Here is a 24,158-nt window from a genome sequence, read left to right on the forward strand (position 1 = left end):
CCACTGATTTGTATTTATGATGGCAAAAATGCTCATTTTACTTTACTGTGTAAAATAAGCACAGCCTTTAGGGAAGATAGTTCTAGAAAGACAGTTTATCCATTGCTTCCTTACTGGATGAACTCACCCAGTATTTATTGATTGCTCAATAAGGACAGAGCGCTGTGTGGTACTAGAGAGAATGTGGTAAACAAAACAGATAGTTCTTGCAGGAGGCTAACATCTTGCATGAAATACAGACATTAAACAAGTAGATACACAATTACGATTGTGATGTATGTAATGAAGGAAAAGAACTATCTGCTCTGAGATCATGTAATGGGATTCACACCTAGCTCAAGGGAAGGTTTTCTGAGCAAAAGGCTGCAGCCTGAAATGAGCAGGTGCTTGCCAGGTGATGAGGTAGGGAAAGACAGCCTTCAAGGCAGAGGGCACTGCTGATGCCCAGGCTCCAAGGGCTCAGTCTGGGTGCTGTGGTCCTGGAAGGGTGCCAGGGCGACTGAGCACGGCGAGCCGGGCGAGTGACACTGCACAGCGCTTGCAGGGCAGTGGGAGAGACCAGACAGGTTCTTCCAGACCACGCTGAGTAATAATTAACCATGTTAAGTCTTCTGACTTCTTGCCTCGATGTTCCTCTTTTCCCTTCTCACATTTTTCCTGTTTTGTCTTTAGCATCAGCTTTCTTCTCAAAGCACTGTGTGAGAGCTCACATGAAGCTGCAGGTCCTAGAGGTTCCAAAGAATTTAAAGGCTGCAGTCCAAAGTTATTAAGAAAATATATTTAAAGATGTATTATCAATAAAAACACAAACTTAAAGAGGCTCAGAGTAGGCACTGGATTGGGAGTCTGCAGACCAGGGTTCTTTTCACAGACTTAGTTGCAACTCACCTATGACCTTGGGAAAATCAGTTTGGTTACTATGGACCTCAGTTTTCACTGATATAAATCAAGCAAATTGGACTAGATTATCTCAAAGTAGCCTTTCCAGCTCTAAAATTCCATTCCTCTTTAGTGTTTATAGGTAGAAGGGAATAGATCTAACACTTACTGAGCATTTGTTATGGCACTTTATATATATTTGCTCATTTGGTTATAATTACCCTAAGAAGTAGGTGTTATTACTTCCATTTTAGGGATGATGAAAATGAGGCTGGATGAGGTTAGGTGACTTGGCCAGGCTTACAGCAAGTAAGTAGCACAGCACTGAGTCAAGATGCCTCCGGACCTGTCTGATCCCACTGACCGTATACCTTTTGCATGATAATCCTGGAGAGTAACTCTGAGCAGAAGTAATTTGACACTAAATGTTCTTTAATCCCGTAGTTTCTCAACTACACAGCGTGTAAGTACCCATATGATTACATACACATATTCATCAAATGCTGGTCGTGGAGAAAACTGTAAAACAGACAAAGTTCCCCTAGTTTCTGCTTTGCATTCCAAAGAATTCAATATCCTGTGTCACCCTGTTTACTCCTTTTAGGCAAGAAATCTGATCGACCACTCACTACCCTTTGGAAAGAAGTAACGCATTCCATCACTGAGTGCCTGACAAACATGCAATGAATGAATGATTCATCATCACTAGTGTCATAAGAGGGTACAGCATGTATAAAGTTGTACCCAAAACACAAATTTGAATATTATGTTTATTTAGCTTTTTTAGCAGAGTTCACCTACTAATTCATAAATGTACCTGTGTGATCATAAATCGAATATTAAAATAATTTTAACTGATGGTAAAATGTTTACTATTTAATGGATTATTAATAAGCTCAGGCTGAAAGGAACCATGGTGATCATCTAGACCAGAGTTGTCCAGTAGAAATATATAACTAGAACCACGTATGTACATGAAAAAAAGCCACTGGTGAAATTAATTTTAATAATTTTTTTCATTTAGGCCGGTATATTAAAAAATTTATCATTATGACGTATAATTACCATAAAAATTATTAACGAGGTATTTTAGGTTTTTTTCCAAATGTAGTCATTGAAATTTGGTGTGTATATTCACTTACAGTATATTTCAATTTAGACTATGCACTTTTCAGGTAGTAAATAGCCACATGTGGCTACTGGTTGCCATATTGTATGGTGCAAATCTAGAGTAAATTCCTTTATTCTCTTTGTTGGAGGGGTGAGAAGTTAAGGGACCTGCCCAAGGTCACACAACTTATAAACGGCAGCATCCAAAGAAAACTTTGCATCCTACCTCTGACCCCAAGGCGGTGCTTATTTGGTAGCACAGCACAGACTTTTATGATTATGCTAAAAAAGTATATTGTCCTGCTGACTGAACTTTTTTAAATACTGGGTTTTAGGAACAGAATAATAATTGATATGTCTTTAAACAATATTTTTAAACCTTGGTTTACAGTACAATCATACCAAAAATCATTAAACATTACCCAGGTAAATATTAAATATTAATTCCCAAGTTTAAACCATTGTGTTAATTTTTATTTTCAAATCAGCTGTTAAAACAATTCATTCAACTTTCTCGACATACGGAGACCTTTTAAAGTTGAGCAGTTTAATTGACCTCCTATGACATAAAGTTACCTCTTTATTTTGAGGTTCAAAGCAGAGATTTCTTGATTGCAAATGTCTCAGGATAAGTCTTAAGCGTGTTATGAAATGAATGCCGGATAAATAATTGTGCTTCATCCCCAGAATTATCACCAGCCGGCCATTTTGAATGCATCGTCTCTTCGGCAAGTTGCAGAAGGCACCAACATCTCTGAAATGTGGCAGAAGGACCTACAGCCATTGCTGATAGAGCGCTATCCTGGATCCCCTGGAAGCTATGTTGCTCGCCAGGTGAGAACATGACACACACGGCCTCGCAATGCGGAAGGCTTTGCTTTCACAGGAGAGGTAATGTTGCAGCTGAAGTTCCGAGCTGTCTAATGTTCAAATCCACTGTCCAGTCTCAGTGTTCACCAAAATGAATAGCCAAGAAAGCCAGACAAGTAAGAGTAAATGCCTCTTCTGAATTAGGCGATGCATGCTTATCTAAGAAATCGGAGAAATCGGGGTGCAACATCAAACAGAGTTATTAGTCCCAACTCGTGACCATTTCAGTAACCCAGCCTGAGGCTCCAAACCAAATTTTCTTGGACTCTCAACACTTGACATCAACCACCTGAGACAGTTGGTGCTTGATGGTTCTGGGGGGAGAGTGAGCCACTGTCCTGACCATCACATCTTCCCTCCCCTTAGGGAGACAGTTCTTTCCGGAGGGAAAGGGAAAGGTCAGTGATAAGCTGCTTTCTCCAGGGCACTGCCTCTCAAACTTCTGACTCTGAGTCACTGTGAAAATACTTCATATCTCATGAAGTTTCGTGAAAAATACACACGCTTGCTACCTGCAGTTCACTCTGGTATTGTTAACTCTGTCATACCAGTTTTTCTTTCCTAAATGCTGATTGTGACCCACTAACCTGATTTCAAGACTCACTGATTTTCCCAGTTCCATTTGAAAGGCACTGCTATAGAGGGTGGAATAAATCATAGCCCGGGCCCTGACATCTCTTTGCCTCTTTAATGTCTGTCTTCCTAAGCGATCTGAAACCCCTCCTCTGAATGTCTGGTTTTTCAAAGTTGTCCCATTTGAAAGGGCAGCTTGGGAGGAAATGGGGCGAGACCCTCTGAGAATGGTCCTCCTGCCTAACTCCTTGGACAAAACCCTGGGCACCCCACTGCCATGCCCAGAGCAAGACCTGCAAGAACAGCTGCCCCAGGGCATTGGACTCGCCCTTTCTCCCTGGTGCGTAGCTCCTGCCCCTCAAGTCTAGTCCAGCCAGTCATTGTGACTCTCACCCAGTTGGCTTCTTGTTCCCCGTCTACACAGCTGCTGCTGCTTCTAGGGAATTGGATGTAAGAGACCCACAGGGCACCTTCAGGTAGAGTGGGGAAGGTCAGGGATAGGGCTGGGTTTCACCGGCACTGCTTCCAAGTCAAGTCCTGTGCTGAGCCTGCATCATCTCATTCGGTCCCCAAGACAAACCCTACTGTGCAGGAACAAGCACTACCCTGAGTTTACAAGTTAGAGAAGACGTGAGATTTTCGTATATGAATTACCTTGCTCAACTTAGCAGCTCTTGGTGATGGGGCCAGAATTTGGACTCAAGCCTGGAGGGCTCTGATTGGGTGGCACCAGAGCTCTGTCCATACAAACATTTCCATCCTCTAGTTTTTGTCAGGCCCGGGTTGGCGGGTGAGGCACATACCATTCATTTCAACAGTATTTGTGGGCTCTCATCTCAGGGCATTTACTGGGGTCTTCCAAAATCATCAGTGGACCATGAGAGGAAATCTGGGTTTTTTAATACTCACCCAAACCAACATTTTCATTTCCCTGTACTATGTGCTCAGGAGGTTGCATACACAGAAACATATATAGACAGACTTCAGGCCTGAAACTTCTCACCCGTGGGCTCTAAAACTCCATAAATTCAACCAAATACTGCTATTTTAAACTTCATTTAGCTTCAACAGAATATGTAGTATAAATAATACATATGAATGCTGTTGTGATTAAAAAAAAATCACCTATTCATTTAACAGTGGTATTGAACCCATAATTACATTTTCCACTATCATGTGGGACACAAGAAATTACAGGCATTATTTTGGAATGTATTGGGGACTGCCCTGGGCTACCTCTAAGTGGTCTAGCTGACTTCCCTGTAGTCCTAAGAGGAAGGCTGTGTGGAAGCCTCATTGCCCTCTATGTAAGACAGTCATTAAGAGATTGTCATGTAAGACAGTCTTAGCTCACTAGGTTGCTATGACAAATATCACATGATGGGTGGGCCTGATCAGTGGGAATTTGCTGGCTCCTGGTTTTGAAGCTGGAAGAAGCCTAAAGGCAACATAGGGGCAGGGCTTACCTTTCCCCCAAGACCGTAGCATTCAGGTGCTGGCTCCTGGCAGTCCCATCCCATGGCAATGTCCTCTTCTTTCTCATTTCTGTGACATTTGAGCCTCTTTATGAGGTTCCCAGGAATCTAGGTTAAGACCCAGCTTGGACCACACCTTAATTAAAAACAACGCGTCCAGGGGATCCTGTTGACTGTGGGTTTAAACCCACAGAAATGCGGATGAAGATGAAGAACATGTCTAAATCGGGGTACATGATTCAATCTACCACAAAAATCAACATTAATTTTTAGAGAGTTGTGTTTTCTAGGTCACCGAAGAAAAAGTGTTTCTCTTTTTGAAGATGAAGTAGGTGATACGTTGAGTTATTTTAAGGGAGTAACGTAGTGACCTTGTGTTACCTTGGATTAGTAGTTTGCACTCAGAAGTGAATTTAATCAATAAAGATGCACATTGCTATGGATTGTCTTTCAGAGAAAGAGAATTTTTGGGGGAACACTGTTCTACAGTCTGTATTTTTCTTGTCACTGATCAGTGAGCTCAAAGCTGCCCATTGGATTGTTAGAACTTTTTTGAGAATATAATTTCTTTGTAAAAGAAGTAAAGTCATTGCATTTTGTATTAGTTCGGTGATTTCTATCTGAGATAGGAGTAAGAAATACATCGAAGACTCATGATGATAAATCCCACTTTGTCTAAGAGTGAGCTGGAAATGCAGTCACGCTATGCATCTGAGAAGCTGCAGCTGAGCTTATTCAGGAGAAGACGTGGACAGTTTCTCCTCGGGTACACCTTCAGGCAGCCTCCCAAGAGGGGGACCCCTGGGGGGAAGCCCAAGCTTGGGACTTGAGAGCCTTTTATATCCCATACTTCGGAAAGGAAGAGGCTCCCCAAGCCAGCAGCCTGGCAGCAGTCTCTGCAGGCAGTGCAGAGACTGGAAAATCTGGAAAACTTAGAAATATGACTGTAAGTTCAATTAAATTAGACACAGGATTTTACATTAATGTTCATTTAAAATCAGGACTACCCCCCCCCTTAAAATAGCCTTCACCTTTCTCTTTCTCTCTCTTTACTCCCTCTCTCTGTCTGCCCTCGCTTCTTTCTCCTCCTTATCTCTCTCATTCTCTCCTCTTCCCATTTCATAAAAACAGTTGTGCCATCATCTAAAATACTGTCTATATTCTAAACTGCATTTTTCATCCTGGAGGGTCCAACTTTTGCCGCTTGGGGGCCCCTTGGCAAGGGTTGGGGAAACACGGCTGCTTTACACCAGGGCAGCCAAGTTTTCCCTGCTTGGGGATATTTTAGGTGATGTCACCAGTAGAATTGGGAGCCAACTCTAGACAATTGTAGTGTGAACTTGCCCATGAATCTGAAAGCCCAAAACATGACAATAAGGGATATTGGTGACTTAGATTTTGTAGTCAGCTGGATTATTTATGAAAGAAAGTAGTTGCTAAGATAAATTTTAAAATATTTACTCTGGAAAAAAAAGAGAAGCCTACTTCAGGGAGAACATTTGTGTGGGGGGGGGCATTTGCTGATTCTTTTGTGTATTTTAGTGTCAAAGTAGACATCAGAAATGACGGCCAAGACCTGTTCAGTAGTCGAAAAATATGTTTGCGTATAAGAACAAGACTGCAACTGAACGCTCCGACAGGTTTTTTAAACCCCCCTTAATTTTGCAAGCTTGCAAGCTGTTCTTGGTATTGAAGAAGACATTTAATGCAGCAGCTCGCCATCTGGATACCAGATGTTCTGGAGTATATCCTCTTTTTATTTTTTAAAAATGACCTCTTTAGTGGGAAAAAAATTTTTTTTGTTTAGTCTGGGGATAACTTATTTTAACATTATGTGGAAAAGCTTCTCTTACATACTCATGATTTCTCTCTATCTGAACTTCTAATGTTCTGTATCATATAATTTTATATTTTCTCATTGAAAATAAATTACTAGTTATAATCGAACCATATTTTCTGATAATCTACTGTGAGCAAAGTACAGCACAGAGAACTGTACAAAATAATAAAATAAAGGAGTTATAAATGAGGTTTTCAAGAATGTGGTAAACATTTCCTTTTAATATGATGTGAAAAGGCAACTTGTAAACTTGTAATGGAAAAGGTAGGGCGGGCCAGGGTGGCTCAGCAGGCAGAGTTCCTGCCTGCCATGCCGGAGACCCGGGTTCGATTCCCGGTGCCTGCCCATGCAAAAAAAAAAAAAAAAAGAAAGAAAGAAAAAAAGAAAGAAAAGGTAGTACAGCAGGCACGTAGGCATATCTAGGCCAAAGTTCACCTCACCACAGAGAGCAGGGAGTGAAGAGCTGAAGCTGTTTTTTCATTGTGACTTCTGCAGGATTAAGTATGGAATCAGGGCCCACCCCCCTGGCTAAGCTCCCTTCTCCTTGCAAGCTTCTTGCCACAGTGTTTCCATGTCCCTTGCTTTGTATCCGTAGATGTGGCAAGGCTGGAAAACTCTGTCCTTCCTTGGGAGAAAAATATCCCATTATTTTCTAGTCATTGTAGACTATTCACTTTTCACCTCAAGATCCATCCCTGTTGGAACAGATTGCCTTTTATATTCATGGTTAGTTTGCAGTTTTAAAAAATAATTTAAGGCAACTTGTAATGATGTATACAATGTTTGAAAATAGAATAAATGGAAAATAGTGGGGAAAATGATGCAAAAAAAATAAGGCTAGGAAAGGACAAATGGGACAGCAATGAATTCACCTTGATTTCTCACACCATAGACTCTTGGCTCTCAAAGTAGATACTTCTGAGCCCTGAAATGGTGCTTTGGCTGCTGCTCTCTCTTATCAGTCAGTGTTGCTGTAAGCCCCTAGGTGGCTGGGAGCAATGGGGAAATGGGCTGTTTTTTGTTTTTGTCAGCATTTGCAGTAGGTCTGGCCCAGCCTTGGGTGCAGAGAGAACACTGCTTGATATCATACCTGTAGTTCAGAATTAGTTGTTTATTGACTCTAAGAGTGGTCAGGGGCCTCAGTATCCTCCGGTCATTCTCTTGTTATGGGACTTTCTGTATATTACCCTCCACAGGTGGGCTTCGATATCTCTATTAATGTTCATTACATTATTGAGCATTTGTTGGACTTGGGGCACATGCATAGACAAAAAAGAGCTGCCATGCGCTGTCCTTGCCCTCCGAGAGCTAAGAGTGGAAAGTAAGATAAGGCTTTGGTATCTGATTTCTCAAACATGCCCTCTTAGCTTTCTAGAAATATTACAAGTGGACTTTAATGCATACAGAGGTGGATCTGTAGCTCCTGACTTGTAGAAATGTCCATGATTTATTGTTAAGTGAGAAAAGCAAGGGGCAGAGTAATGTATAAAGCAGGACTTTATTCCTATAAAACATACCACCTCTGCCAACTGTATGTACTCCTATGTTCGTGTATGTTCCTAAAAGCAAGGAGAAGGGTGTTTCAACACTGGTAACCCAGGGGCTGGAATTGATTGATAGGGGAAGGTTGGGGGAAAGAGAGGATTAGTTTCCCTTTAAATAGCTTTGTTATTAATACAATAAACATGTATTGCATTTTAATTTGAAGGGCATCACAATATGATTTAAAAACATTCCTGGAAAGTGTCTGTCTAGACCTTAACTTTTGTTTTCGCTTCGACCAGCACATCATCCGGCGAATCCAGAGCCTTCAGGCCGACTGGGTCTTGGAAGTGGACACGTTCTTGAATCAGACCCCCTATGGGTACCGGTCATTCTCCAATATCATCAGCACCCTCAACCCCACTGCCAAACGACATCTGGTCCTTGCCTGTCACTATGACTCCAAGTATTTTCCCCAGTGGGACGACAGGGTGTTCGTGGGAGCTATCGATGCAGCTGTGCCTTGTGCTATGATTTTGGAACTTGCCCGTGCCTTGGACACGAAACTTCTTTCCCTGAAGGTATCTGTTTTCCTCTTGTCGATTCCCGGGGTAAGGTCCATTAGCCATAAGTCTGAGTGAATTCTAGAATCCACATAGAAATTTAAGATAACGTAAATGACCATGCAGAAATGGAGATTTCAGGTACATTTCCTACTAATTTTTAACAAAAATAATGTGAAATTGCATGAATATTAATTGAAGGATTACATTATTTGAGATTGCAGTCATGAGCAGTAAACCTAAAATGCATGATGGTACGTTCATTAATTGGGATCTCGTTTCTCAGTTTTGAATTCACATTAAGGTGTTTACAATATTTCTTTGGGAAAAATGAAGAAGGGGGAAGACTGGTATAGGCATATGTATGAGAACTATGTTTATTTCTTCTTGCTTATATAGCCATAGAACACATTACAACCTCTAATCTGAGAGATGGTGGCTTTTGAGTTTGAGGTGGGGAGAGTTGTAGCAAAGTGGTTCCTAAGTAGAGAATGGGTAATTCAGACATATCAAGATGAAAAGCATGAAATAGAAATGCACTATTGCTGTTATCTGTAAATCTCGGCTCAATTTTATGTAGCATAGCAGGACTTTTGTTATACTCTCAGCTCAAAATACTTCTGGGACTCTCAGATGTTATTTCAGTTTCGGTGTTCTTAAGGGTATGTTGGAAAAAAGTGCTCAACTAGATGAAGACATTTGGTTCTGATATCACTCATAACCAAGTAAACACAACAAAGCAAAAACAAAAACTTTGTTCAGAGACAACGAATGCCTTTTTTTCCCCCTCAGAGTTTTGATACAAGAAGTAAAAGGTTTATTTTGTAATGGAAATGATAGGGATATTTGGTTCTATTTTTGCTGGATATACTTAACTTTAGGAAAGAAAGAATTGTTTATAACTTCTCAATATCCTTTTCACTATTTTTTGGTTTTGTTTTGTATTTGGAACCTTCTATAATGTCTTTGTCCCATGCTCTGTCCCTATTTTTAACCAGTACACTTCTCCAGCAATTGAATGGAGTTTGGAAACTGATATAAACATTTAATTTTTATAGTTGTATATCTAATATAAGGACCTGAAATGAAGTATGACTTGAAGATCCAGTTCTGTGTAAAGGGTGGGTTTTCTCTTGGTGAGCTCCTTTACCTTGTTCCATCTAGCTCTTGCCTGGCTTTGGTGACCAGAAATAGAAAGGGCTGTGTGAGTAATGAGTGAGGATGCCCATTTAAAAACCTGAGTCAACATATACCCTCTCTTAAGAATCCTTTCTATTAGCGGTAAATGGTGAGGTGGAGAATTAAAAAAAAAAAAAAGTTTTAGTTCCAAATTAAAAGTATCAGATTTGTTCTTCTAGTTATATTTCAACTAAAGTTATATTAAAAAGTTATCTTAGGGTGCATGGGTGCTCCAGTGGTAGAATGCTTGCCTTTTGTGCAGGAGACCCGGGTTCAATTCCTGGACCATGTACACCCCCCAACCCCCCAAAAAAGTTACCTCCAACCTCCAACCTCCAGATGGGTCCATGGACCAGAAAAGTCAGAAATGGAGAGGGGCTAGCCTCCTATCCATTAGGAGTCCCTTCCTCCTATCTCATAATATCGACAGCCCCTTCCACATGAAAAGTTAGAATGGACACAGCCAAATACCCCTGGAGAGTGGGAGAAAGATCAAAGGTGATGGTGGAGTTATACAGAGAAGGTTGGGCTTAACAAATGAGTATGATTGCTGAATCATTATACTGATAGTTCTTTTAGTCTCCAATATTTGAGAGTAGCTAAAAGTAAAAACCTAAAATTGTGGAATTGTAACCCATACCAAACTCTGAAATCTGCTCTACAACTAATTGTTGTGCTGTGCTTGGAAATTTATTGCTTTTTCGAATATATGTTATTTTTCACACACACACACAAGATTCTTCTAGCCGCCAGTGTTTTGGAGCAGCTAGAAGGAAAAATCTGAAATAGTAGACCGGTAACCAACAAACTCAGAAATCTGTTCGGTAACTACTTGTTAAAGTGTACTTTGAAAATCATTGCTTTTTCTTTCTTTTGTTTGTATATGTATTTAACAATAAAAAATGTTTAAAAAAAATAAAATATAAAAAAAGTGATCTTAAATTTCTTCAGCTGTCGTGAGTTGAATAGGTAGTGGTGGAAAGTGAGCAGGCTGTATAGTAGACTGGATTATTGTCCCAGTTTTTTGCAGCCCACCCCCCACCCCTTTCCAGTGGTGGGATTATAATTAGACATTTACATCCATTGCCTTTTGACTCTGCCAGGCCTTTGCGCTGTAGCAGGTTATATTTCCTTATCTCTTGATTCTGAGTTTAGCTATTTGATTTGCTCTGGGCGATGGGATGTAGTAGATGTGACACGAGGAGAGGCTGGAAGTTTGCTTACGCAGCTGGCCTTGCTGTCACCATGAGACGAGCATGCCCCGGCTGGCCTGCCGGTCCCAGGAGAAGGAGGAGAGACGCGTGGATCAGAGCCAGCCTCCCTGGCTGCTGGGTGAAGCAGAGACACCCCAACCGAACCGAGCCTAACCAGGCGACTTGCAGACCCAGGAGGATAGTGAGTGTTGTTTTAAGTTACTGAGTGGTTACAGTGTGTTACTGTGGCAGGAGCTAACCGGTACAACCAGAGATGGGGAAAGGCTGCGGATAATTGACAGAGTATGTGAGTGGGCAACTAGGCGCTTCCAGTGTTCCCATGAGGCAGGTCTTGAAGACATTCGCAAATCAGGCTGGGCAGATTCTCCCAGGCTCAGGGCATTGGCCAGAGTTACTGCTAACTGAATGCCATGGGCCGTTACTTTCCTGACAATCCTGAAAAGAAGCAAAAAGAGTAGGTTGTCTCACCTGGCTCAGGGCAGTGTCCACGACAGTCCAGTTCTGTCTGAATGAACTGATGTTAAGAGAAGAGAACAGAAGTAAGTCATGGCATCATCATTGGAATTGCCTGGCAGTTGGGATTTCATTGAGGCCCCTGAAGCTTCAAGTCTGTAGGAGATTAAAACTATCTGCCCTGGGGCACGAGCAGAATGTCTCTGGTCCCAAACCGTGTCACACTGCTCCATCTGTCCTGTGACTGTCTGGTTTGCTTCGGAGCTACAAGTTTGGAACCAGTCAAGGCCCTTTAAGCAACTGGAAGCTTAGAAGGACTGTACGGAAGTAACACACTTTACTTCTTAGGAATGATTTTGCCAATGAAAACATCTGTTTAATTCTTCAAAGTATATTAAACCCTAAGTGCATGTATATATATATTGCACAAAGACATCCTGTGCTTAATATTGTCAGGTGTGGGAGAATTCAAAGTATAGGTAGCTTCTTTTTTCCTGTGTCTAATTGAAGAGAAAAATTAAGGTAATTGAAGTGATTAGCACTCAAAAATAACTTTCAGTTTCCAGAAGATAGACATTTTTCTCCTTTTAATGAAGTCTTCCTAAAACATTCAGGAAACCCCACCTTTGGTGAAACTGGGAGACACCTAGTAGTGGGACCAAAATATAAAGGCAGGACAGACGGAGAAATGGTAAATGACATCACAGCAGAAAGAAATCACACTCCGTGGAGAGGGGAGTAAATGGGAGAAACAAGCTGGTCTCTGACAAAATCCCGGAAAAGCTCAGGGATTGGAGATATGAGATGCCGAGGAAGGCAGAAGTGAGGTAAGCAGCTAGGGATGGGGTTATTTATAAATCTGTGTAAGGAGCACTTGGATATTTAGAGCCCCACCCACTTCAGGTGAGAGCTGAGCATTCCACCTCAATCCTTGAAGGAGATGAGAATATATTTTTTCTGGAAAAATTAAACCAGGGACTTGGGAACACAAAGTTCAGAAATGGGCAATACTGAGTTGCTCCATAGGAGATTAGATGAAAGTCTGTATTGAACATGAGATCCCCCATTTCTTGCACGGGAAAGCACGGAGCCAGCTTATTTATCTCCAGTCTGATGGGAAACTGGAGAATCCTGAGAACGTGAATGAAATCAGAGAGAAAAGACCCACCGACAGTGGCATCTGGAGCTCCTCAGTGAAAACTGCCTGGGCCCCTGATTGTCCTGCAATGAAGCCAGCCAATTTGTCCACAAAGGATCACCCAGCATTTGAGTATAGTCTCCAGCCTGAAAGAAAGAGACCAAAATAAATAGAACTAATTGAAAAAGGAAGTCAGAGGAAATTGAGTACAATGAGTAGAAGAAAACTTAAAGGGTGCTATTATTTCAACTTTTTTTTAACTTATGAAATATAACATATATACAAAAAAGCAATAACTTTCCAAATACATTTTAACAAGTAGTTATAGAACAGATTTTAAAGTTTGGTATGGCTTACAGTTCCCGATTTTTTCATTTTTTCTTTTAGCTTCTCCAAGACACTGGAAACAAACAGAAATATCAATGTAATGATTCAGCAGCCATACTCATTTGTTAAATCCTATCTCCTCTGTTATACTCCTTCTCTTTAAACAAAATACATACATAAAAGCAATAAATTTCAAAGTACATAGAAACAGTTAGTTGTGGAACAGAGTTCAGAGTTTGGCATGGGTTACAATTCCACAATTTTAGGTTTTTACTTCTAACTGCTCTGAGGTACTGGAGACTAAAAGAGATATCAGTAAAATGATTCAGCACTCCTACTCATTTGTTAAACCTAACCTTCTCTGTATAACTCCACCATCACCTTTGATCTTTCTCCCACTCTTTAGTTGGGCTATGCCCATTCTAATTTTTTCATGTTGGAAGGGGCTGTCGATAATATGGATAGGGGGATGGAACTAGTTGATGTTCTGGAGAGGCTGGCCCTCTGCATTTCAGGACTTATCTGGTCCAGGGACCCATCTGGAGGTTGTAGGTTTTGGAATGTTACCCTAGTGTGTGGAATCTTTGTAGAATCTTATAGAATGCCCTAGGTATTTTTTAGGATTGGCAGGAATGGTTTCGGTTAGAGTTTGGCAAGTCATGATAGGTAGCAATGTCTAACTGAAGCACGTGCAAGAGCGACCTCAGGTGTAGCCGCTCGACTCTATTTGGACTCTCTCAGCCACTGATACCTTATTTGTTATACTTTTTCCCCCTTTTGGTCAGAATGGCATTGTTGATCCCACAGTGCCAGGGCTAGGCTCATCCCTGGGGGGTCATTTCCCATGCCACCAGGGAGACTTTCAGCCCTGGATGTCGAGAGGGCATTGGTTTCACTTGTCAAGTTGGACTTAGAGAGAGAGAGGCCACAGCTGAGCACCAATAGAGGTGACTCTTAGGCATGCCTTTAGTAGACTAAGCTTCTCTGCTATGTACATAAGCTTCATTAGAACAATCCTCACGAGCAAAGCCTTGCCCTATTGACTTGGGTGTCCCTAATGTCTGGCGCAGTATCCGGGGTTGCCCCAGTGGTAAAGTTTAATTGTTCCATAATTTTTCTCCCATCCCTCCAGGGACTTTGCCAATACTTTTTGATTACCTGCCTAATATACTCTGGGATGTATCCAGGCATTACATGAAGCTATATGTGATTAGAGGCCCTCATTCTTATCCTGGGCTCTCTGTGTTTGGGTTGTTAAAATGAACTATCCAGACAGGTTGAGTTAGATTATGTGCTACAGGAAACCTAGGTTCTGGAAATAATGAAACTTTCTTCCTTTCATCTCAAAGAGTAGGTGAAATTCTAAAATACAAGCAATCTCTTCCTAACACCTGTATTCTAAATTGCCTTAACCCCAAACCAATTGACTTCATTCTTATCTGTAAATACTAAGTTATACATAAATAAAACAACCCCTCAAAATCCAGAAATAACAATTACCACTTCGGACTAAATGTGACTGCTATAAGAGCGTACAGTCTGGGCCCCAGTTTTCTTATAAGTGTTTTCTAAATGAGATCATACAATATTTACTCTTTTGTTTCTGGCTTATTTTGCCTCACCAAATGTCCCACAGGTTCATTCACATTGTTGCATGCCTCACAACATTGTTCCTTTTTGTAGCAGCACTGCGTTTGATCATATGTTTACACTGTCGTTCACCAAACCACTTCTCAGTCAGTGCATCTTTCAGCCACCTCTATCTACTGGGTCTCATACATAATGTCCAGTCAGCAGTCCATCAGTACTCTCAATTTTCCATAATTTCATTGTTCCCAACAGAAAGATAGCCAATAAACATACCCTCACCCAGTAGAAAATTCAAACCTCCCCCTAACTCTTGTCCCTCCCCCCATAATGTACCCCTGCTGCTGCTGCAGTACTGTGATGTTTTCCAGTTAAACAGCCCACAGCATGCAATAGCATTTTTCTCCCTACACCCTAAAATTATACACATTTTGTACAAGATCCATACCTTTGAAGTAGTTCATGCAAGAACTAATTTATATTTGTAGTGTTAACTGGTAGGACACATGAGTCTATACAACCCCTTTTAATCATGTTCACCTTCAATATGGTAATATTACTGATAGACCCGCTAGAGAACTGCCTTCACTTCTGTCTATTCTCTTACCATTAAGTTCAACCTCATTTGCAAACTGTTCACCCATCTCAAGCTTCTGTGCTTGAATATAGGTCCCCTATATTCTGTATTATAAGCCTCTGATTTCACCTTTAACATGGTCATAAAAGTGGAATCATACAGTATCTGTCTTTTTGTGCCTGGTTTATATCACTCAGCATTATGTCCTCAAGGCTCATCCATCTTGTCATGTGCTTCAGGACGTCATTTTGTCTTACTGCTGCATAGTATTCCATCGTGTGTATATACCACATTTTGTTAATCCACTTGTCTGTTGATGGGCACTTGGATAGTTTCATCTTTTAGCAATTGTGATTAATGCTGCTGTGAGCATCAGTGTGCAAATCTCTGTGTCACTTCTTTCAACTCTTCTGGGTATAAACTGAATAGTAGTATTTCCAGGTCATAAGGCAACTCGATATTTAGTTTTTTGAGGAACTGCCAAACTGTCTTCCATGGCGGCTGTGCCATTATACGTTCCCACCAACAGTGCATAAATGTCCCGATTTCCGCACATCCTCTCCAAACATTTGTAGTTTCCTGTTTGTTTAATAGCAGCCATTCTTATAGGTGTGAGGTGGTATCTCATTGTAGTTTTGATCTGTACTTCCTTTATAGCTAATGAGAATGAGCATCTCTTCATGTGCTTTTTATCCATCTGTATCTGTTCTTCAGAAAAATGTCTGTTCATATCTTTAGCCCATCTTATAATTGGGTTGCTTATTCTTTTGTGGTTGTTGTATGATTTAATTATGTATTTAGGATATCAAACCTTTATCTGATGTGTGATTTCCAAATATTTTCTCTTCCATTGAATTGGCTGCTTCTTCACCTTTTTGACACATTCTTTTGAGGCATAAAAGCATTTGATTTTGAGGAGTTCCCATTTATCTGTTTTTTCTTTTGTTGTTTGTGCTTCGAACATAAAGTTTAGGAAGCTACCTCCTGTTACTAGGTCTTAAAGATATTTCCCTACGTTTTCTTTAAGGAGCTTTATGGTACTGGTTCTGATGTTTAGGTGTTTGATCCAGTTTGAGTTAATTTTTGTGTAGGGTGTAATATGGGGTCCACTTTCATTTTTTTGGCCATTGCTATCTGGTTCTTCCATGCCCACATTAAAAAGACTATTTTGTCCCAGTTCAGTGGATTTGGGAGTCTTATTGAAAATCAGTTTTCCATAGATTTGATGGTCTGCTTCTGCACTCTTGATTTGATTCCATTGGTCAATACTCCTATCTTTGTGCCAGTTCCATGCTGTTTTGACCCCTATGGCTTTATAATAAGTTTAAAAAACGGAGAGTGTTAATCCCCCCACTTCATTCTTCTTTTTTAAGATACTTTTAGCTATACAGGGTCTCTTTCCCTTCCAGATGAATTTGATAACTAGCTTTTCCAAGTCTTCAAAGTAAGCTGATGGAATTTTGATTGGTATTGGATTGAATCTTTAGATCAATTTGGGTGGAACTAGCATCTTAACTACATTTAACTTCCTATCCATCAGCATGGAATGTCTTTCCACCTATTTAGGTTTTCTTTGATTTCTTTTAACAATGTCATGTAGTTTTCTGTGTACGAGTCCTGTATGTCCCTAGTTTTCTGTGAACAAGTCCTGTATGTCCCTAGTTAAGTTCATTCCTAGATACTTAGATTCTTTTAACTGCTATTTTGAATGGATTTTTTTCCTTAATTGACTCCTCAGTTAAGTCATTGTTTGTGTATGGAAATATTACTGATTTTTGCACATTAATTTTATAACCTGCCACCTTGTTGAATTTATTTATTAACCCAAGTAACTTTGTTGTAGATTTCTCAGGATTTTCCAAGTATAGTATCATGTCATCTGCAAATAATGAAAGTTTTACTTCTTCCTTTCTAATTTGGTTGGACTTTACTTCTTTTTCCTTTAGCTTAATTGCTCTACCTAGAACTTCTAGTACAATGCTGAATAATAGTAGTGACAGAGGGCATCCTTGACTTATTCCCAGTTTTAGGGGGATAGCTTTCAGCCTCTCACCATTGAGTATGATACTGACGATGGGTTTTTCATTGATACCTTTTCTCATGTTGAGGAAGTTACCTTTGATTCCTACCTTTTGAATTGTTTTTATCAGAACAGGATGTTGAATTTTGTCGAACGCTTTTTCAGCATCAATCAAGATGATCATGTGATTTTTTTCCTTTCTATTTGTTAATGTGCTGTATTACATTAACTGATTTTCTTGTGTTGAACCATCCTTACATTCCTGGTATAAACCCTGTATGGTATATAACTCTTTTAATGTGTTGTTGGATTTGATTTGCTAATATTTTGTTGAGAATTTTTGTGTCTATATTCATTAGGGAGATTGGTCTGTAGTTTTCCTTTCCTGTAGCATCTTTACCCAGTTTTGGTATTAAAATAATGTTAGCTTCATAAAATGAGTTAGGTGGTGTTCCTTTTTCCTCAAAATTCTGGAAAAGTTTGAGCAGGATTGGTGTTAGTTCTCTTTGGATTTTTGATAAAATTCCCCTGTGAAGCCATCTGGCCCTGGGCTTTTCTTTGTAGGAAGATTTTTGATGACTGTTTGAATCTCTTTTACTTGTGATTGGTTTTCTAAGATCTTTTATTTCTTCTTGAGTCAGTGTAGCTTATTTGTGTGATTCCAGGAATTTGTCCATTTCATCTGTGTTGTCTGGTTTCTTGGCATATGGTTTAAATGATTTTTTAAAAATTTCTTCAAGGTCTGTGGTAATGACCTCTCTCTCATTTCTGATTTTGTTTATTTGCATCATCTCTCTTTTTTTCTTTGTCAGCCTTGTTAGCAGCCCAATGATTTTACTGAGTTTCTCGAAGAACCAACTTTTGATTTTATTGGTTGTTTCTATTGTTCTTTTGTTCTTCCATTCATTTAACTCTGTTTTAATCTCTGCTGTTTCTCTTCTTCTGTTTTCTTTGGGATTAATTTGTTGTTCTTTCACAAGTGCCTCCAGGTGAGCAGTTAAGCCCTCAATTTTTGCTGTTTCTTCTTTTTTTAATATAGGCATTTAGGGCAATACATTTCCCTTTCAGCATAGCCTTTGTCTCATCCCGTAGGCATGATATGTTGTATTCTCAATTTCATGAGTCTCCAGATAGCTACTGATTTCTCTAGCAATTTCTTCTTTGACCTGCTCACTGTTTAAGAGTGTGTTATTTAATCTCCATATATTTGTGAAAGTTCTTGTTCTTTGGTGGTTATTAATTTTCAGCTTCACTCCATTGTGATCAGAAAAAGTGCTTTAAATAATTTCAATGTTTTTAAAGCTATAAAGACCTGTTTTGTGCCCCAGCATATGGTCTGTCCTGGAGAATGTTCCATGAGTGTAAGAGAAGAATGTATATCCTGGTGTTTTGGGGTGTAGTGCCCTATATATGTCTGTTAGGTCTAATTCATTTATCAAATTGTTTTTTCTTTATTGTTGACCTTCTGTCTGGTTGTTCTGTCTAGAGGAGAGTGGTATATTGAAGTCTCCTACTATTACTGTTGAAACGTCGATTGCTCCCTTCAGTTTTGCCATTGTCTGTCTCATGCACTCTGGAGTTCCTTGATTGGGAGCACAGACATTTATGATTGTTACTTTCCCTTGGCTAATTGTCCTTTTTACTAATATGTGGTGTCCTTCTTGGTCTCTTATGATGTTTTACGTCTAAAGTCTATTTTGTCTAATATTTGTATAGCTACTCCTGTTTTCTTTTGGTTACAGCTTGCATGGAACGTCTTTTTCCATCCTTTCACTTTCAATCTATTTGTATCCTTGTGTCTAAGATGAGTCTTTTGCAAGCAGCATATAGGTGGATTATATTTCTTAATCCATTCTGCCAATCTGTATTATTTATTTATTCATTTTGCATGGGCAGGCACTAGGAATTGAACCCGTGTCTCCAGCATGGCAGGTGAGAACTCAACATACTGAGCCATCGTGGCCTGCTCCAATCTGTATCTTTTAATTGGTAGGTTTAGTCCATTAACCAATTTATTACTGTAAATTTTTTTTCATCATGAAATACAACATATACACAAAAAAGCAATAAATTTCAAAGTGCATTGTAACCAGTGGTTATAGAACAGATTTCAGTTTTGCATGGGTTCCACAATTTCAGGGTTTTTCTTCTAACTGCTTCAAGACATGGGGGACTAAAATGTTGATAGAATAATTCAGCAGTCGTACTCCTTTGTTAAATCCTGTCTTTTCTGTTAAAACTCCTCCTTCTCCTTTGATCTTTCTCCCAATCTTTAGGGGTATTTGAGTTGTGCCCATTCTAACTTTTTCATGTTGGAAGGGGCTGTTGATAGTATGGGATGGGGGATGGAACTAGTTGATGTTCTGGAGAGGCTGGCCCCTCTACATTTCAGGACTTATCTGGTCCAGGGACCCATCTAGAGGTTGTAGGTTTCTGAGAAGTTTCCTTAGTGCATGATACCTTCGTAGAATCTTATATAACACCCTGGGTACATTTTGCCATGCTTATATTATTTTCCTAGCTTTCCCTAGCCCAGTTAAACTATAGGCTCCTTCAGGTCGTGTGGGCTATAATTTATTATTCTTTGTGTATCCTTGTCGCATTCCTAGGGAAGATCTTTGAACCTTTTTTCCAATAAAAAAAATTGCAGACTTAAATAAAATAAGGTTGGATACAAAATACAAGATCTGTAGTTGTTTCAGGTTGAGTTCCCCAGGGAGCAGACTCTGAGATGGAGCTCATTGTTCTGGCCTTTTGTTGAGTGGCCTTGAAATCAACATCTACAGCAGGAGAGGAAGGAAACAGAATTAGGCAGAGGGAGAAGTTGAGCTGAGATACAGGTTCAACAGGATCTCTGGAGGTACAAGAGCCCTTTAGAGCATCCTACACTCCTGGTGCAGGTCCGTCATTGGATGTAGGACATTTCAGAAGCTGAAGTGGAGGGAATCCTTGAAACAGTTGACAGCTGAAGTTTCTGTTGACAGCTCACCAGCATCGGGGGCAGTGAGTCCTGCCAAAGGGGAACTGGGTGTGTATTAGTGTCTACCATAGAGGCTCTGTCATTCCAGAGTTCTCTGAAGAATAAGAAAAAATTGAGACTTCTGTTGTCAGAGGGTGTGGGAGAAGGTAAGCTTGACATGGGTGAAAATGGTGAGAGATGTGATGACTTTAGGAGAGAAAGTGATGAGAAATACACTTGGGCATATTTTCACTTTCTTTGGTATCTTCTTTTATGATGTATTTATTCCCAGTTAATGGGAAAGCATGTTCTTTTTTAATCATCACAGCATTTTTACTTTCATGTTATTGTCCTTGTTATCAGAATGTTTCAGACTCCAAGCCAGATCTCTCACTCCAGCTAATTTTCTTCGATGGGGAAGAGGCTTTTCTGCATTGGTCTCCTCGGGATTCTCTTTATGGGTCCCGACATTTAGCGTCAAAGATGGCATCGACACCACACCCACCTGGAGCAAGAGACACCAACCAACTCCATGGCATGGTCAGTCTGGTAATTTCCATAGCATTGCAGATAGCAGTCTTTGCCTCAAAGGAAGGGTCTGCTAAATAAATCCTAAAGATGCCGCATCATCCTTAGAGCAGAATGCCTATAATAGGACATTCCTTGGCAGTTGTTGGGTTAATAAGGAATCCCAGAGCTAAAAAGAATGATTCTGAATTAGAGGTTATGTTTGAGCTTAATTAAAGTGATGTAAAAAAAATCAGATTCAGAAACATTAGATTCTGTTTGATTCAATGGGATCATATTCCCTCAGTACTATATACAGGTGGAGAGAAGCAAGTACATTCTTTGAGACCTTTTTAATGTCAAGGAAGGCTGGGGCCCAGGGAAATGAGGTAGGACTGGAGCACAGTGTGGGCATGGGAGCGAAGAATTTCCTCTGTGGTTTCAAAGCGTTATAGTGACTACAGCATGAACGTGACATTTTGATGTGTTGGTTTTGATGTGGCATTTTTGGCATGTGGGTGTGGACATTTTAATGTTGCCTCAAAACCCTTCTCTTATTACCAATGAGTGGGTGCAATAGACCGCTTCATTTTCACTGTTGACTTTCATCCCCATTCCTGGGCCCATAGCTCATCCCCAATTCCTTAGTCCTTCCCCGAACCTTTGTCCACCCCGACTCTCTTCCCATATTCGACCTTTGCTCCTTTTCTGAGCCCTCCCTAACCCTGCCTTGGACCCTCAAACTATCCTTGAAACTTCATTCTACCCCGTGTCCTCATCCATCCCTAACTCTTACCCTCTCTCTGAACTGAGAGTCTGTTCCTAACCCCTCCACTCATCCTTCCCTTGGACCTGAACTGACCCTTACCCCATGCTCAGCTTCCATTTCTGAGTCCCAATGGCCATTCAATGACCTGCTGTGACTCCAGCATGCCTGCGGTTGGTGTTCTGTTCACTCACTAGTCCACTGATAGCTCATACAGAGTCATGGGGATATGGTTGGTACCTCACTGTCATCCATTCGCTTGTCCCCAAGTTGCTAAAAATGGTTCAGAGAAGGAGAAGAGGCCTGGATAATCAGTCATAGCAACAAAGGTTTTTAGATATTAGTCAAAATATGGGAATCCACATATTTTGTTAAGACAGTTTTCCAGAACAAACTTTTAGTCGCTTATCCAACCTTGTGAGTATGTTCCTACTTCAAACGAGTCGGTGTTGTTGTTTTTTTTTTATTAAGAATTTATTTAATCATTCATTATTTCATATGTACTGTGTCTATAGGTAAACATTTGCCTACCATGTATCAGGACTAATGTTAGATATTTACCTATACATTATCAGTCATAAAATTCAGGGGTTCTTATCCTCTATCCTGGGGGAGGGATAGTCTTCAAGGGGTCCTCAAGCCTGCTGATGTTTTTATGGAAATCCATTTATATATATATATATATTCATTTTTTTTTCTCCCTGGGAGATTCCAAAAGCAGCCCATGGTTCAAACAAATTAAGGAACACTGGTCTAATTATAGAGGCGTGCGTATAAACAGAAGTAGTCTGTAGAGTTCAGCTGGTCCCATCTCCTCATTCCATACACAAGGAAACAGATCCAGAGATACGGCCCTAGTCAAATAATTTTTCTTTTGTCCTGCTTTAAATAATAGTTAATATCTAGCTGCTCTCCTATAGGCTGTTGTATCATTACAGACTAAGAATAAAATTGCTAATTAGAATTAAATAGAAGATCAGACAGGATAGGACCCCCATCTTAAAATAAAGGAAATGTGTTCTTTTTTATCTATGAAATATTCACCCAAATAGGCTCTTTCTAGTTTATCCTTGGTGGTGGCTTTCTGGTGATAAATGAAGAATCTCCAGTTTGTCATTTGTCCACGCTGCATAAGCAAGATCAAAAAAGTTCTCCAAAGCAATGAGTTTATAGAGTTATTAAAACTTTTGTTCATTTATACATTTTTCCATGTTATTTTCAATTATTAAAATGCAGTTTGCTTTTGACTGGTTGCTTTTTTCAACTGAGAATGTGAAGAGTGGTTTGGTGATAGTGATTAAACAATATATTTTCTCTCTTAGGATTTACTGGTATTATTGGATTTAATTGGAAGCCCAAACCCAACATTTCTCAATTTTTTTCCAAACTCTGCCAGATGGTTTGATAGACTTCAAACAATTGGTAAGCACTGTATAAGAAGTGAAATATGTTTTCTTCTCATTACAAATTACTACATGTAATAATTCAAAACATATGATTTAAATATGCCATATGCTTTACTGGCTTTTTTTCTTGCTCTTTCTATTGATTAGTTTATTATTCCTCTTCCTTCTTTTTAGAATGCCCTCTTCATTTTATTGCATGAAAGTGCATTTTGAAATGGAAATATAAAATACTATATTTCACACTTGCATATCCTCGAAAATGGTTTGAAAATATTTTTCCAGTCCTGTTTTGGAGCATATGAAATGCATTTTTATGAAAAACTTCACTCAGAAAAGCATGTCGGCCTGTGATAAACGCTGTGGCCTTATAATGACACCAAAAGATGCTCTTTAATTTTTCTTTCTTCTTCACCTCTTTCTTTGTCATCTTCTATTTTCTACCTTATTTAGACTTCAGTTTCCTTTCGGTCTGGTACAGTCTCTGCCTACTTTCTGATGTACTTTTTCTTCCATTTGGGGATGAATAAGAGAGTAGAATGCAAGAGAAAGCCAGACCCTTCAAGAGCCATTTAAGAGAAGGCTTAATGTCAAATGAATGGGTGTAGACTAGCCAGGCCAGACCAGAAAACATAGATCCAAGAAGGAAAAGAATAACTTACTGTCTTCATATCTCTAGCCCTCTTCACCACTCTTTCCCCTTTGCCGTACCCCTCCCTCCTCCAAGAAAAAAATAATACAGAGACAAAAAAAACCCACAACAACCAGTTGACATCAGGGTGAGATGAAAACAAGCATAACCTTAATTATAAAATGCAGACCAGAGGCCTGCAGTTGAGACAAGGACCTCATGCCAGGAATTTCTAACTAGCCACACCACAAACCTTTGGAGCAGTATAGAATTATATCACTTTTAAGCAGTAGGAAAAGCATTGCCATCTTAACTCATGCTTTTGCCATGTATTAAGAATTTGTCCATGTCTGGATCTAGAATCTTACTAGCAAAACTTCTACCTGAACTGTAGATGCTTCTCTTAGGCAAATTTCAATTCATAGTTTGAAAAAATTGTTACCATGGTATTATCAGTACAAATTCTTGGGCCTCTTCCTTGCTGCGTGTTTTCTTCATTTTGATCGTCACCCCAAGATAGGTTTTACCTCCTTTTAAGGGTCTTGGGCAGTTTTCTATTTTCCTTTTCAGAATGATCAGCAACTTGCCTCTTTTTTTTTTTTTTA

The 24,158-nt window shown here is 39.9% G+C and overlaps 1 protein-coding gene across 2 annotated transcripts in view; it reads left to right on the top strand.

Annotated features, from left to right (window-relative positions):
* The window catches only part of QPCT (glutaminyl-peptide cyclotransferase), a 72,033-nt gene that overhangs the window by 44,036 nt on the left and 3,839 nt on the right, over window positions 1–24,158 (top strand). For both annotated transcript variants that reach the window (XM_077135079.1, XM_077135078.1), the window contains exons 2-5: window positions 2,677–2,823; window positions 8,532–8,810; window positions 20,610–20,786; window positions 22,842–22,941. In XM_077135079.1, coding sequence (XP_076991194.1) covers window positions 2,749–2,823; window positions 8,532–8,810; window positions 20,610–20,786; window positions 22,842–22,941 — 631 coding nt within the window. In that variant the 5' untranslated portion in view covers window positions 2,677–2,748. The remainder of the gene's footprint in view (window positions 1–2,676; window positions 2,824–8,531; window positions 8,811–20,609; window positions 20,787–22,841; window positions 22,942–24,158) is intronic.

Source organism: Tamandua tetradactyla, chromosome 17 (genome assembly GCF_023851605.1).
Source record: "Tamandua tetradactyla isolate mTamTet1 chromosome 17, mTamTet1.pri, whole genome shotgun sequence".
NCBI lineage: Eukaryota > Metazoa > Chordata > Mammalia > Pilosa > Myrmecophagidae > Tamandua > Tamandua tetradactyla.